This window comes from Serinus canaria, chromosome 1A (genome assembly GCF_022539315.1).
Source record: "Serinus canaria isolate serCan28SL12 chromosome 1A, serCan2020, whole genome shotgun sequence".
NCBI classification, from domain to species: domain Eukaryota; kingdom Metazoa; phylum Chordata; class Aves; order Passeriformes; family Fringillidae; genus Serinus; species Serinus canaria.
The window spans coordinates 8,948,215-8,963,413 of record NC_066314.1 but is presented as its reverse complement, the minus strand read 5'-3'; the positions used below and the strand labels follow the sequence as shown (position 1 = coordinate 8,963,413).

General features: G+C 37.9%; 1 protein-coding gene across 1 annotated transcript in view; it reads right to left on the bottom strand.

Moving 5' to 3' along the window:
- Window positions 1–7,770: 7,770 nt before the first annotated feature.
- The window catches only part of SEMA3E (semaphorin 3E), a 129,629-nt gene continuing 122,200 nt past the window's right edge, over window positions 7,771–15,199 (bottom strand). Inside the window, exons 15-17 of the mRNA XM_009086867.4 lie at window positions 12,619–12,686; window positions 11,011–11,150; window positions 7,771–9,454 (exon numbers count right to left, since the gene is read on the bottom strand). Coding sequence (XP_009085115.1) covers window positions 9,002–9,454; window positions 11,011–11,150; window positions 12,619–12,686 — 661 coding nt within the window. The 3' untranslated portion in view covers window positions 7,771–9,001. The remainder of the gene's footprint in view (window positions 9,455–11,010; window positions 11,151–12,618; window positions 12,687–15,199) is intronic.

Here is a 15,199-nt window from a genome sequence, read left to right as displayed (position 1 = left end):
TACAACCATCAGGTTCTTTCAGGAACTTCTCCATGAGAAGAGGGTGAGTGCCTGTGGGTTTACAAGTTGTAAAAGGGAGGATCACTGGCATGATAGAAAGCATCACCCCACCTTTCAGGATCTGTCTCTTATTGGCCTCAAAGCCAAGCTTGTAACCTCTGGTAGTGATTGTTCACCCCATCTGTCTTATGCAGACCAGAGCCTTGTCATTATCCACCCCAAAACTCACCTCCTCCCCCTCTGGGGGTGCAAACATAGCCTCAGAAAAGAACCCTGTGGTTTTTTTGAGTCATTAACATTTCAGTCTCTCACAATAACCAGCTCTCACTGAAAGAAGCAAAATAGTTTGTCGCCAAAGAAACTAAGAAGCAACCTATTAAATTCTATTGCAAAGAAGCTACTGATTTCAAACTCATCAGGTTGGTTTTACTTATTTCAGGTAAAAGTCCTGTATGCATTAAAGGAAGACACACCATCTGTGCTGCATAAATCACTGCCTTGGCTATGCCCTTAATTATTCAGGCCTTGGTCTCTTTGCCTGCCTCAATCCTGTGTGAGGGAACAGCCTTTGTTATGCTGATGACAAGAAGGTTCAGCTTCAGGTAAGAAGAGATTTCCCACAGCGTGGCTTTTGTTTATGCCTACAAAAATAAACTAATTGCTTCATTTGATACATTGCTTTTATGTGGCTTAAACCCATGAATTCTTCTGTAGGAGATGGACTGAATATGAGATAAGAAAGAGATCAGTCTCTTTTTCATCTTTTTCATCTCTTCTTCCTTTTAAGTCCTTTATAGCCTTATGTCTAGTGAAAGGGAAGCAAACACACTTCCTCCATAGCCTAATAGAATGGGGACTAATATGGTTATTCTGCAACCTTTGAAAGTTTAGCTCATGTTCATATTCAGCTCCCACCAAGTTAAAAGATTGATATATTCTCTTTTCCTGTGGCCTTTGTGAAATTACAGAGTTGATGGCCCTCTCTGCAGCTGCTTTGCACCTGAAAGCTCTGTGGGGCATATGGCATCTGCTGACCAAAGGTGCCATTCACTTCATTTTAATTCTGTGAATCCAGCTTTCCAAGAGGGAAAATTCAAACTACAGAAGTTGCTAACAATTATTTATTTTTTCTGTCTCTTTTCCTGCATTGCACAGTATGAAATGCAGTCAACTGTAAATGAGAAAGGCTTCCCCACATCCCAGTCCTCCCACAGCATCCTTTGCTCCTGCCATATGGCTTTTGTGATGTCCCCCACAAGACTTCTCAGTCCATGTGCTGTCTAATGGTTGGATGCAGTGGTTTTGGGCAAACCAGCACACTGGATCAGACCAGAGCTGCACAGGAACACACTGAAAACAGCCAGGGGCAAGAATCCTCTCTTGGGGGATGTGCTCCCTGGCACAAGCTGTGGATGTGGCAATCCTCTTGGCAGCTTTAGCTCCACCAGCAGCTCTTGAAGAGGATGGGGTTTATACTGACCCTCCTTTCACCACCAAAGCCACAGACCAAAGCCAGGAAAGGCCACTCTTGCAACTACTTTTCCTCTGTGGTTTCACAGTTTTTGCATTTTAGGTGCTTTGAAAAGGATGCATGGGATGGCAAACATTTCCTTTTCTTCTTTTTTTTTTTTTAAGCAATAAAAATATGTTTCTGTTTTTCTGGAACATATTCTCTTTGCAATTAAATATCTCCACATTTCATAATCCATCCAGGCACAAGAACTATGATAAAAAATCACAACTCAAAATCTTTTATAAAAGCTTCTGTGGGTGAGCAGTTCTTATATCATTTTAGACACTAACACCACACCAATATAAATAACTCACAGCCAAATATTCATCTGCCAGCTGATAATTCCCTGTGACAACTGCAACATTTAATGAAATTCAGGAAACAATGTCATGAAAGTGTGGAAAACAGTCAAAAAGCTACAGCACAGAACAGACAGGGTTCAGGCTGGGGGAACCATAATTTTATATATTGGAGGTTAAATGAATTTTTTATTTCATGTGCACACTCTGAAAAGGTCAATGCACATTAAAAAAAAGAATACTATAGTTTTCATGCAATAAAAAAAAAATCTTATCTCTGATCTTTTCCAAGATGATTAAATGGCAAAATATGGAAAAGCAGATATTATTTGAAAGTTATATTTCAGGTTCATTAGTATCTCTTTTTTACAGAAAAGTTGTGTAAAAGTATGTTAAAATTTAATTCCCCAGATTCTAAGCAAGTATAAATAATATTTGTTTCTTAAAATTCGTCTCTAATGAAATATGACCTACGAGAGATGAGAGTACATTTAAAAAAAATCCCTCTGAACAAAACTGTTGTGCAATATATATTGTCTTGTTGAATGATGCCAATGTCACCCTGCCCAGTGTCTTTGCTTAGTAGTTCTCTAAGGCAAAATTACTGAGAAGTATATTTTCATGTATATTGATCGCTCTAATATTTTGGAATATTTATCTTGAGTCAAAAATCAGCTTGAAATATTTTTTCTGATTACCTGAAATGTAATCATGGTGGAGTTAATCTGATGAATCCTCTCATTGTAATGAGCACATCTTAAAATCTTAAAAGGACAGATTGCAGTTTAAAAATTTATATTTCTTTTTCATCAACAATTAGAATGGAAAAACTTTAAAAAATACTAACTCCCAAATATACAATCAAAATCTCATACCTTCCCCCTTCACCCCACCAAAAAAAAAAAAAAATTAAAAAATTAAAAAATTGAAGACATCTGAGCAACTGCTGCTCTTGTGCTTTGAATATTTATATGGGCTGTATTCTAGACTCCATCTGACAAGACCATGAGTGGACATCACTGTAAAAAGAATTTGTATTCCTTGACAGACTTACTAACCTCTGATTTTTCACTCTTACCCTTTTCCAGAAGGTTCCACTTTATGACAGGAGAGACTGAGGAGGTGGTGTTAGACTATAGTACCAGAAACTGCCTAGGAAAAAATATTGATTTGTACAAATTCCCTCCCTCTGTGCTTTGGGAGCACAAGCTGGGGTCCCCCTGATGATTCCACTTGCCTGCTCACCTGGCACTACTCTTCATTGCTCCAGCAGGACACTGCACTGTGACATGGGGAGCTTTGGCCACAGGCCAAAGAGATAAATAAGGGATTAGGGTCTGTAAGGAAGAGCTCAAGGGATGCAAAAAAGTATTTTCATCCCTCTGGTGGCTATTGTGAAGCTAAGCCAACTTCAAATGTAAAAAGCACTATCAAATGTTGATTTTTTTTTTTTTTTTAGTGATTGAAGAGTAATATTGTATCAAGTAAAACATTTAAGCAGAAGAAAATGCAGTAAATTAAATACTAATGATCTGTATGCTTCAGTTAAAGCTACAGGTAGAATATTTCTATTACCTTGATTATGATGAGGTCCAACAATGCATTCTTCAAGGTCTGATTATGCTCATGGTGCATTAATCATTTGCACTGCTCTGCAAATTTCAGCTCTTATTATTGGGAAAGGGAGAAGACATTGAATTCCAGCTGTTGTGGTTTAGGATGATAATGATGGTTATTGACATTATTATGTGCCTTCACAGACATACTTGAGTCCCATGTTGAGGGGACTTGGCAAATGTGATCCTTCAGAGTGAGAAAAAAATCATCATGAGCTGCATGTATGTTGGAAATGCTGAAACCCACATTGACTAGAGATATTCTGAGAGTTCATAAATTATAAGAAACAAATGCAGCCACATTAAATGTAACCCTGGCCTATTCTTCTTAAAACTTGGCTTTCCAAAGATGTGCAGAAACACTTTCAAAGACATGAAATTCTGCTTTTGAATTAATTGACATTGCAAGTAAAGAGATGTTTTGTTTCAGTGGAGTTCTCTGTGTGTTGCTATTGGGGAAATCTACTGAAACAAGTTCACAAATGATCCTTAGGCCACAGGTGCCCTGACACAGGGCTTGTGTTGCACCAAACCATTCCTTGATCCAGGCTCCTCCTCCTGCAACCACATGTGCTCTTTCCAGATGGGTGTCTCTAAGAACCTCAAGAAATCTTGGAATTAGGCAAATAAGGCTTCTGTGCTATAAGTCTGTTCCATTGTGTCTCCTCTGCTGCTCTCACTACAGCAAATTCTGAGCACATGTGCACAAATGCTTAACAAAGTATTTCCTGGTTCAACACTACATGAGAGCCATATCTCAAAGGAGCAAAGCTCTTTTATGAAATGCAATTACAGTAATGGATTAGGTTGATGTTTGGCAAATGTGTTCTTCAATATGAGCATCACTGTAGAAAGCTGATTAACTCATAGTGATAAGAGGTTCACTTGACTTTGCTAGCTCTGCCATCTTTATAGTGCTAGTCAGATGACTTATTTCCTCAAAAAAATAAATTAACAATAATAAAAAAATCATTCATTGAGAGTATAAAAAATAAATTGCCCAAAGGGAAAACTTGCCAATCATGTCTTCATTTACAATAAATACTCATGTCAGCTGGACAGGAGTTCTCCATTAAAAACAGTAATTTGATTAAGTGAACGGGATTCCAGGGTTGATAGGAATTGCAGGCATCCTGCTTGGTTACAGCTGTGAAAAAGCTCACTTTCAGTGCCTCTTATCTGGACAGTGCAGCTTTCAGAGGCATTTGTGCCTTCTGGACTCAGAGATATAAAGTTGCATAAATGACTCCAGTCTCAGTGCTCCAAGGTAGAATAAAGAGATTACTGTTTGTTTGGGTTATTTTTTTTAAAGAGGGAAACTGACTGACACACATTTAGGAGAAAATTGAATTTTTTTTCCCCTGTTAGAGTTAAGAACCAGCCAGCAACCAAGCCCCAGTGCAGAAACTCAGAAGCTCCCCCAACCAGCAGGATCAGGGAGAGAACTGGAATAGTAAAAGAGATAAAAGTTGTGAGTTGAGATAAAGAAAGTTTAACAAGGAAAGTAAAAGCCATGCACACAAGAAAAGTAAAGCAAGGAATTAATTCACTGCTGCCCATGGCAGGTAGGTGTTCAGCCATCTCCAGGAGAGCAGAGCTTCATCTCATGTAACAGTGACTTGGGAAGACAAACATATTTACTCAAAATTTCCCCCCCAACCTCCTTCTTCCACTCAATAAACTGACCATGATGTCATATGGTTTGGAATATTTGTTTGGGTCACCTGTCCCAGCTGGGCCTCTTCCCAACTGCTCACACATCCTCCAGTCCCTCACCAGTGTGGCAGTATGAAAAGCAAAGAAAGGCCTTGGCTCTTGGCTCTGTGTAAGCCTTGCTCAGCAATTAAAAAAAAAAAAAAAAAAAAAAAAAAAAAACCACAAAAAACCAAACCAAAAAACCAAACCAAAACAAAAAACAACAAAAACCCCTCTCTGTATTATCAATTTGTTCAGAACAAATCCAAAACATTTCCTCACAGCAGCCACTGTGAAGAGAATTAACTCTACACCAGCCAAAACCAGCACACTCTTGAAATGGAAGAGAAAATAAAAGAACAAGAAAGAGAAATTTCATAAGTATGTCAATTATATTGATTCAAGCACTTTTTCAAAAATGATGGTTATTTGTGCTATTCAGGTACCTGAATAATTCCCTTACAGGGCAATTATTTTTCTCGATTGCCTACAGAAGGAGATCTGCCTCATGCTACAGAACAGCAGTGTATACACTAAATGCCTTTTTTGAGATATAATAGCCATGAGGCACATCAGGCTAACACCCTCCTGCCCTGATGTCCCAAGCAAATCTGAGAGCACAGAAGTTTGTACAAGGTGACAGTAATCTCACTGACAACAAAGAGCAAGAGCAAAGCTAATCCAAGTACTCTGGATTTTCCTTCATCATGTAACAGGGAAGAGTCCAAAGCTTTATCCAAATTGTGGCTTCTCAGTGAATTTCCATTGGTTAGCATCTTCTGGGCTTAAGTGACCACATTCCCCACTCAAAATACATTCATGCATCAGGCAGACTATATCTACTCATTACCCTGTTCCACATTTCCCACTTGGCAACTCTATACATACATCTTTCTGTCCTTATCTGTGGTCTCTGCTCATAAAATGCATGCTGAAGGACATCTGAAATTAACAGTGTGTGACTAGTGAGCTGCAGATAATCATGCTGTCTGAGGAAAATAAATTATAATAAATAATAAAGACTGTTTCAGACAAATATGGTTCTTAATTATATTTATAATTTGACCACTTCATGCACATACAAAATACATCAACTCATAATGATAAGAAGCAGACAATGGCCCCCAAATATACAAAGAAGCATTTTAAATAACGTTGTGCTGAATGCACGTTTGTGCATATCCTTCCAAAATACACTGTCACGCTTTCTCTTCTTCCATAGATGTCAGAGCACTCTTTGAACAAGACCTGGTAGTTCTGAATTCTCACAGGCTTTGCAACCATGAAAGGAACAAGGTGTAAGCTAAAAATTTAAGTTTTAAAAGGCAAATTAAAAGGTAATGCAATTCTCCACATGTAAACACTAAAGGGATGGGTAGCTAAAAATATACACTCTCATATTAAATCAAGAATCCTGATTTTCATATAAGATGATTTCCACCTGAAATCTCAGAGAATGAGACACAAAGTTATATTTGTTCCATGAGGCTGAGATGCTGTAATTCCCTTCTAATCATTCATTAGTGGTACATTTAGCACTAGATACTTGCAAATGAATAAAAAACCCAAAAATCTCCCATTGTTGTTTAAAAGAAGGGGACTCCATCATTCATCAGAAATTGATTAAGTAGTGTTTTAGAAGTTTTTCACCAAGGGTGTCAATGAGGTTTGTACAGGGCAGTAAGTTCAGATCAGGGATGCTTGCTCTGTGTGTGTTCTCTGCCACAGCCCTCAGTGCTGGTGCTTTCCATACAGCTGTATACAAATAGGAGATCCTACATGCAACTAAGGTCCATTAAACTGTCCCAGAAGAGTGAGTTCATCCACTCTCCTCTCTCAGATCAAATCTAGCAGCTGCATGAATTCATGCAAGGATCTGCAGAGCGTCCAGTCCCATCTCTTAGGGAGATATTGTAGCTAAACCACGTGCAAACCCCCAGATACACTGATTCCCTAACAGGCTGATGAAGATTCACCTGCTGCTATACCCACACCAGGTGAAATCCTGTTTTCCTCACACTCTGGTTGCTGGCAGTGTGCCATGTGCTCCTTCAAAACACAGGGCTGGTCTCTGCTCCCAGAGGAGCACAGCAAAGCTCTCTGGTCCTGTCAGCAGCTGGGAGCTGCTCTCACAAACAGCCTGCTTGGAAAACACTGGGTTAGCACTGATTGCTGCCTTTGGAAACACAGCAGACCACAAAGCTCTGTTACCCAGGTTGCTACTTCCCACTCTTCCAGGGCTAGAAGTTGAAGTTTAACATGAAACTCTTTGTAGGTGATGAATCCCTTGTATATTTTCTCCATGGCATAAAAATTTGGATCAGCTTGGCTATTTCCCCTACTGGCATCATGTTCTCATATTAGGAATAAACTAGTTTTTGACTCATTCGTATTTACATTTAGCTTGTATTTATGCTTAATTTGTGTTTAACTGCCTTTTCCTATTTTAATATTTTATTTAAAAAAATACCCAATCCAATTTATTAATTGTAATATTAAATTTTTCAGGTATTGAAATGCTAGGTTTTCTGCATTTTTTGGATCTGATTTCTTAAAGCAAGGTTTTCTTATATATATATATATATATATATATATATATAATATATATATATATATATATATATATATATATAATTTTGTCATTTTGTTTTGGTTTTTTTTTTTTTTTAAGTCAGTCTTGTAAGATCTAGATTGTAACTCAGTTCTTTTGATATCCTTTCCTAGTATCACTCACAAGAGGAGCAAAGCAGCCCTTTCAAACAGAGATCACACATCAGAATAAGGTTTATGGGGACCAGATCCTGAAACTATAGAAATACAGCTGCATAATGATGGCTTTGTTTTTAATCTCCATCCTAACTTTTTATGACTGCAGTTTACCTCAAAAGCACATCATCAACATAAAGCATCACTTATTTAAAATGCTGCCTTCCCAATATAAATTACTTCCAAAACGGCCTTCTGAATCTGTGGCTTTAGCACATGGAGACTAAAAGTGTCTGCTGAAAGCAAACCAGCTGGGGATCTCACTAATATTTCTTTGCCTACACATATTTCATCCAAAAAGTAATTTAAATACCGTGTTTTGCTTTCTTTAGCCACAAGAGGGCGATCCCTTAATTCGTGTCCACTCAGGCAATGCACACACACAAGGTGGACTCGTTTTCTATCTAAATCATTATTTCCACTTCTTATGTAGATAAACTGATGAATTTCATTCTGTCTGTGTTCTCAGCATGCGTGTGGCTTACATGAAGTTACTAGGCAATATTATTTAGCTGTGGAAGCCCACTGTGCTTCATAAATGGCTGATACTGAAAAAAAGGTGGGAAGTAAATAGGATTTCCCTTCATTATCTTTGGGAGATACACAGTATTAACACAACTCATTGCTCTCAGTGATGAACTCAGATAGGTCACAATCAAAAGGAATGAGATCTTAAGACGTGCTGCTTTCAGAAGCATGAGAAACTTGTGAAACAAAGAAAAGATATCTCTTAAACTTTTCATCCACTTGTGAATGTTCAGCTATTTGAATTTGTTAAATATGCCATCATGTGCAACAATATACAGCGCAAGCACGATCCACACAGGGAACTGATTCAAGCACTCAAAACCTGAAGATTGTCACGTCCTCCCTAATGCAAAACTCTGATTGCATTTACTTACTTAGAACCAGATAGTTGGGAAGATTTTTTAAGTTTAAAATGCTTCTAAACAGTCATCATGAGTGTACAATATAAGTTACCATAGCATTTTTGTTTTCAGTCCCAATATTTTACATATATAAACCTGTGAAATTTACTCAAACCAAGACTGATTTCTCCCTCTTAAGTCCAAATAAAATTTTGCTCAGGAACAGTGGATGGATTTTGTCCATCAAGAGTCAGCTATGTTCCTGGGCAGCCGGTAATGCTCTGGCCTGATCCTTGCCTTCTTCTCCTGAGGGCTGGCATATTTCCACTTGGATGGAGACATTTTCAGCTTTTTTCTCTTCTTATCTGTACACCACACTTTTTCACAGTATTCTTCCACCCTCTGGAAGTTGCTGTAACCTATCAGTTGAAGAAATTCCTTATACCATGGCTTTGAAGCCTGAGGTATACTGCTCTGCATTGGGCATGGCATTTTGTGAGGGATCTCCTCCTCATAGTCTTTATTGAACATTTCATCGACACGTTCCTCCTCCACTATTTCCAGGGTGATTTTCCTGACAGTGTGAACAATGCTGTGTTCCACTGTCTGACAAAAATAAGTCCCTGCATCCAGTCGATGCAACTTCAGGAATAAGAGGCCAAGGTCCATTTTTATTATTCTATCATCAGTCTTCACCTGAAAAAAAACCCATAAAATGCAGTTAGAGAGCACAGGCCTTTGCTATTACATTAAACCAATTCAATTATTTCTGAACTGCACTTTCATGACTGTAATACTAAATTTTGAGAGGAAGATTAGAAATCTACAAATTTTTAATTCAGAGTGGTTTTGGAATTACAAAAATATTTACTTGAAGTAAAGAAGGGATTGAGTTGTAAATGGAGAACAATCTAAAGAATCTAGGAAGCATGGAAGAACATATAGTGCAGCAGACAGATCTGTGTTTTAACTGCAGAGGGAAATAAGTTAGAAACATGCAAATAATCTACTGGATGGGGAAAAAAAGGGCATTTTCTAGCTGACCATTGATAAGGATCCCTGTGAATTCTCTTAAAGACTGGTAGGTTTTTGAGGAGACATTCATAAAAGTATTTGCATCTTTAACTGCAGGACCATTGTGATCTTAAAGCCCCAGTTCTGAGTCTGCTGTTTGAGTTCCTCCTACAGTTCCTGAGGGCTACAGGAATGTTCCTGAGACACTCACAGATGTTGGCAAGAGGGAGCACTGAGCTGTCTAATCCAACAGCAGGAATGGCCAGGAAAATGGTATGCTCAGCTTTTCATTTAACAGTAAGGTGATGAATTTAAGCAGAAGTACCCAGTGATGAAGGGATCAAAAGCAGCCCTGAAGAGAATGAACTCAGGACCTGGCAGTACTGAAGGATGAGGAACTGGATGAGAGCTGACCATGTCCACTTGTAGAAAACCAACTGTATCCTGAGTTGTATAACAGGTCAAGGGAGGTGATACTCTCCCTCACTCTGCTCTGGTATGCCCCACCTGGAGGGCTGCATCCAGCTCTGGGATCCTCAGAACAAGACAGACCTGGACCTGTTAGAGTAGGACTGGAGGAGGGCCACAAAAATTAAGAGAGGAATGGGGTACTTCTCCTGTGAAGAAAGAGAGAGCTGGGGTTGTTCAGCCTAGAGGAGAGGAGGTCCCAGACCTTATTTTGACCTTTCAACACTTAGAGGGGGTTTACAAGAAAGATGGGGACTTTTTTACCAGGCCCTATAGTGACACGGCAGTGATAGCTGCATTGGTGTGTACCAGAGAGATATTGAGGAATTTTTATGATTGCACTTATGAAGCACTTTCATAATGGTAAAATACACCTAAAAAAGGGCAGAGAATCCACCAACACTCATTTGCAAAAAATGTTTAAAAATTGTAGTAAATGGGCAGCAAGAATGAATAGAAGTTAAGCTAGACTAACACTGCAAATAATACATACATATTTCATCCCTGCAAAAACATACCAAGAGAAGTGATGGGTTTTCCTTTGCTTTGAGGAAAAGCCTCACTACATTTCTAACATCTGCATTCAAGATGTTGAATGCAAACACCAGGTGAAATTCTCAGGTCTATTAATTCAAGAGACCTGATGAACATAGTGATTTTCTCTGACACCCATATGCATTCCAGCAACTGGTGGCAGAAATTCAGTGAAAAGGTATTGTTCCTAACAATGGGCTGTTTTATTGAAATAGTTAGTCCATAAGAATATTTACCTCTTCCTTCTTAGTGTCATGTGCTCTCTGGACAAACCAGATGACTTTTGCTTGCAAGGTCCGAGGGGTGCACTCCAGAAGGGTGCTGTTGTACTCTATCCCATAAACAAGTCTTTCCTCAGTCTTCTCCAGAGCTTCACCTGGAAGGGAAATGAATGTTTCAAAAACGTCTTACTGAAAGTACTTGTTACACTCCATGTTCAGGGTATTTTTACTTTTAGAAGTGAAGCTTAATTCAGATCCAACCAGACAGTGACTGGAAAGTAATGTCTAAGGAAGATTTGACCTGCTAAATGAATTTTCCCACCATCCTAAGCTTTCACAGCATCTGACCAAGTTGTGCTGTGACTCACCTAACATTACAGAGAAACAGATCTCAGCCTTTCACACTGCTAATTGCTTGTGCCTGGTTCTTATGAATAGTTAATTTCATTTTCACTCAGTGAAACAGGAGGATTCAAAACATGTTTAAAATATAATAAAAAAAATCAGTTTTTTAAGGGATAATTACAGCACATAGCTGCTTGCAGAATGATACTATAAATACTCTAACCAATATTATATTTGTCCATGCTATTCATGTATTAACTGAATGTGCAGTTTGGGCCCAAGGATGCTAATAAAAACAAGGTGAATGAATTAAATCAAAATTTAATTCTGGTTTTCAATCCAAAAAAACATCTGCAGGAAAATAAACTAGTTTTACACTGGACAAAACCAACTGCTTCTTTAATGAAATCATCTTATTCCATAATAGTGAGAAAGATTCTTGAGCCCAAATAGCTTAATATCTTAAAAAAATACTCTGTTTTATATAACTGTGAATTCTCTATTGTATTTCAAACTTGTGGAAGAATTAGCACTTAATATTGGAATATACTTTTCCAAAATGTACAATGGACTCAATCTATATCAATATCCTCCAATGGACTTCAATTTTAATGAAGCTTTCTCTGGTAAAATATATTTATGTAAATATTTAAAATAATGTTTCTCTGGATATCATTCTAGAAGAAACTTTTATGTTTTATTTTTTTCTTCTATTACATGTATTCTGCAAAATATAGAGCATTTCCATGCAATTGTTTTCTTTCTGGCTTTCTCTTCCCAATACTCGTGTTTGAAATCCTCACTTTTCAAGGTTTGGATAACAGTACTCTATCTTATTTTTTAAGAGAAAATGTGACCATAAATACACATTTTTATTCTGTCATGTCACTGCTCATGCCTGTTCTTAAATTCTAAGTGACTATTTCATGCACATTTCAGGATGGAGCTCTCTTGTTTCTTATCCCTGCCTCATCTTTCTGCTGCTTTTTTTTTTTTTTTCCTTTCTGTTGAGAGTCATAGGGATGCATTCTCCACATCTTTAGTGGGAATGTCAGCGCTGCAGCACCACACAAACATTTTGGGATGCACCTGACCTGCCATGAGACAATCGCCCTTAGACCTGGATGGCAGGGGCTCAGCCCCATGGCTCTTACAACATTACAGGAGCATGCCAGTGAAAACAGCAGGTGAGATCATGGTCTGGCTCATGTTCCTGGCAAACTCTGTGCTGGCTGTTCCAGGCCTTTACAAGCACTTGTGCATGAGTGAACAGATTACCAATGAACTGCTGGCCAAAGCACTGCTGCGCTGCGTTCCCGTGCCGAACGTCTTGTCTGCGGAAACGTCTGCAGGGAAAAAAGGGGAATTATTTGAGAACACATGTTTAGCTTACATCTCGTTTGGCTTATGCTAAACCAGCCTTCATTAAGAACTTCAGGAGTTAAACCTTGGTTGGTAACAATTTACCATTGTTGTGAGAAGTGTTTATTTATAAATCAGTATTCTGTCTCCACTCAGCCTACTGAGAGTCATGTGGCTGAAAAAAAGAAATATACTTATCTGAAGAAGAGATATAATTATGTGTCCATTTTATTTGTAACTATCCTAATGTCACAAATACAAAAACATGATCCTTTGAACTGACTGGGTAACACACTCAGTTATAGTGACATTTAGCCTGTCTTTGGGTCCTCTCTCTCTCTCTCTCTCTCTCCAGAAAGGAAGAAAATTTTCCTTTTTTAATTCAGCACAGTTTCCCATGCATGTGAATGGTACTTTTTTTTTTTACTTCACTTGAGAATCTCAACGTGTGGAAGAAATACTTTATTTTATTTCACCTTTGCATCAGACAGTTACTGAGCTCATTTTTCTCAACAGGGAAATATACATATTCATGAATGCCCATGCCTAGAAAGTGAACTGGTGGCAGAAGAACTGGGGTCACAGCATGTGAGCCCTGTTTTTGACCTGGAAAAAATACAAGTCCTTTTGAAAAAAAATTATTCTTTTGAGGTTTGAGGTTTTTTTTGCATTTACAGAAAAATAAAATATTAAACCTATTATTATATAGTGTATTCCCAGAAGAATTGTGCCTCCATATAACATTTCCTTTGAGTGCTTTGATAAATAAAATTAAGATTGTTTACTTGGGAAATAAAAGAGCCTATTGGAATGCTACATTAGTATGTCCAACAACTTCAAATGTAGTTTTTCAGAGGATTCTGTTCCTTGATTTGCATAAGGAGTAATTCCATACAGTATTGCCAATGCCATACATAACAGATTAATGGAAGAAATATGCAGTGCAGCAAATCTTACAGTAGGTATGTCTACAGTATAAATTACATTAGAAACAAACAAAGCCAAAGAGTTCTGTTATTCTTTGTATTTCCTAGTGAAATAAGGTTATAATCTGGCTGTAGACAGTGATTATTTTCTGATTTCTGTCACCCATATGATCCAGTGCTCTTGGTGGATCAAGATTAACCTCCACTGATATTCAGAGAAGAACCAGTGTTTTTCCATTGTTGTTTCAGGGGAATCTGGAAATTCAGTGAAGATATGAAGACTGCACTGGGGTTTTAGGGAGAAATTATAACAATACTTGCATCCTATTAAAGAAAAACAGAGGTAGCAACTGCTCCTTATTCTGCCCTGGGTGTTGTCATTGTAATGTGTAGTGTCAGTGCTGATAAATATTGTCACCAGGTTTGCAAATCTGTGTGTGTAGATTACTCAGAAGAGACATTCTCCTGCACAAATATACATAAACACTATCCTATATACTATGCATTAGCCTTTAAAAAAACAAAGAAGACAATCCTGCTGCAGTCAGGTCCAACAGCCATTTCTAGCAGGAACAGGTAGCAAGCACATTCTATTTACTCATGACTTCCTTAAGATCACTGTAAAGCTAAAAAAACCTCTAGTTCTGTAAGACAGGGTAATTTCTCCAGTTTTCAGAATCACTTAAGAAAAAGAAAAGTTTGTTTGATGGAATTTTACTGTTGCAACTGTGAATACTGGAGAAGATACAGTGCCTTCACTTACTATTTTCAGTGCCATCATTAACTATTTTCTCAAATAGAAGGCAAAAATGGAGAGAGGTGCTGAAAGAGAGGGAGATGTTGGGAGATAAACTCATTTCACAAATACTGACATAAGCCTGGTATTATTTTATTTTTTCTTAGAAATTATTTTTCTCAGAATAATAGATTATCAGACAATCCCTGAAATAAATTACAGTGAGGAACAATTTTCAGTGATTAACAAAGGTACTGAATTTCAGGAAGTATCTTTTGCAATCTATAATTACATTGATTTAGATTTCAGCCCTTAACTCTGTGCTTTCAGGAACCTAGTAAAAGTGATCTTCAAGAAAGCAACACAGTCATCATCATCATCATTACCATCACCACGATTTTCATTTTTCTTTATTATTTCTCAGGAATGTATGAGGTAAAATCAAAAAGTCTCGGGAAGAAAAGACACTACTATGTTTGCATAAGTAAATCAGTAGACTGTGTGCCTGCTGGTGGAGTGGGTGATGGAGAAAGAAGACAGAGAGGGAGAGGAGGCAGGGGAGAGACTTGTCAGCTTCTAAAAACTAGCTAAAGAATCACACTATGCCTACCCAAGCTCAAAGACATTTTTAAATTACTTCGGACATTTTTCAGCCTGGATGGTGAGCTGATACAGCAAAGACTCTAGCATGTAGAATTTTTGCTTGTTTAGATAAAAATTGAAACTGACTAAATCAGATTGCAGAGCTAATAGTGAACTACAGCTTTTAAGTTCTGGACTTCTGCTTTCTCAAGTGCACTTCATGAAATTTGAATGTAATAGAAATTCCTTCTGC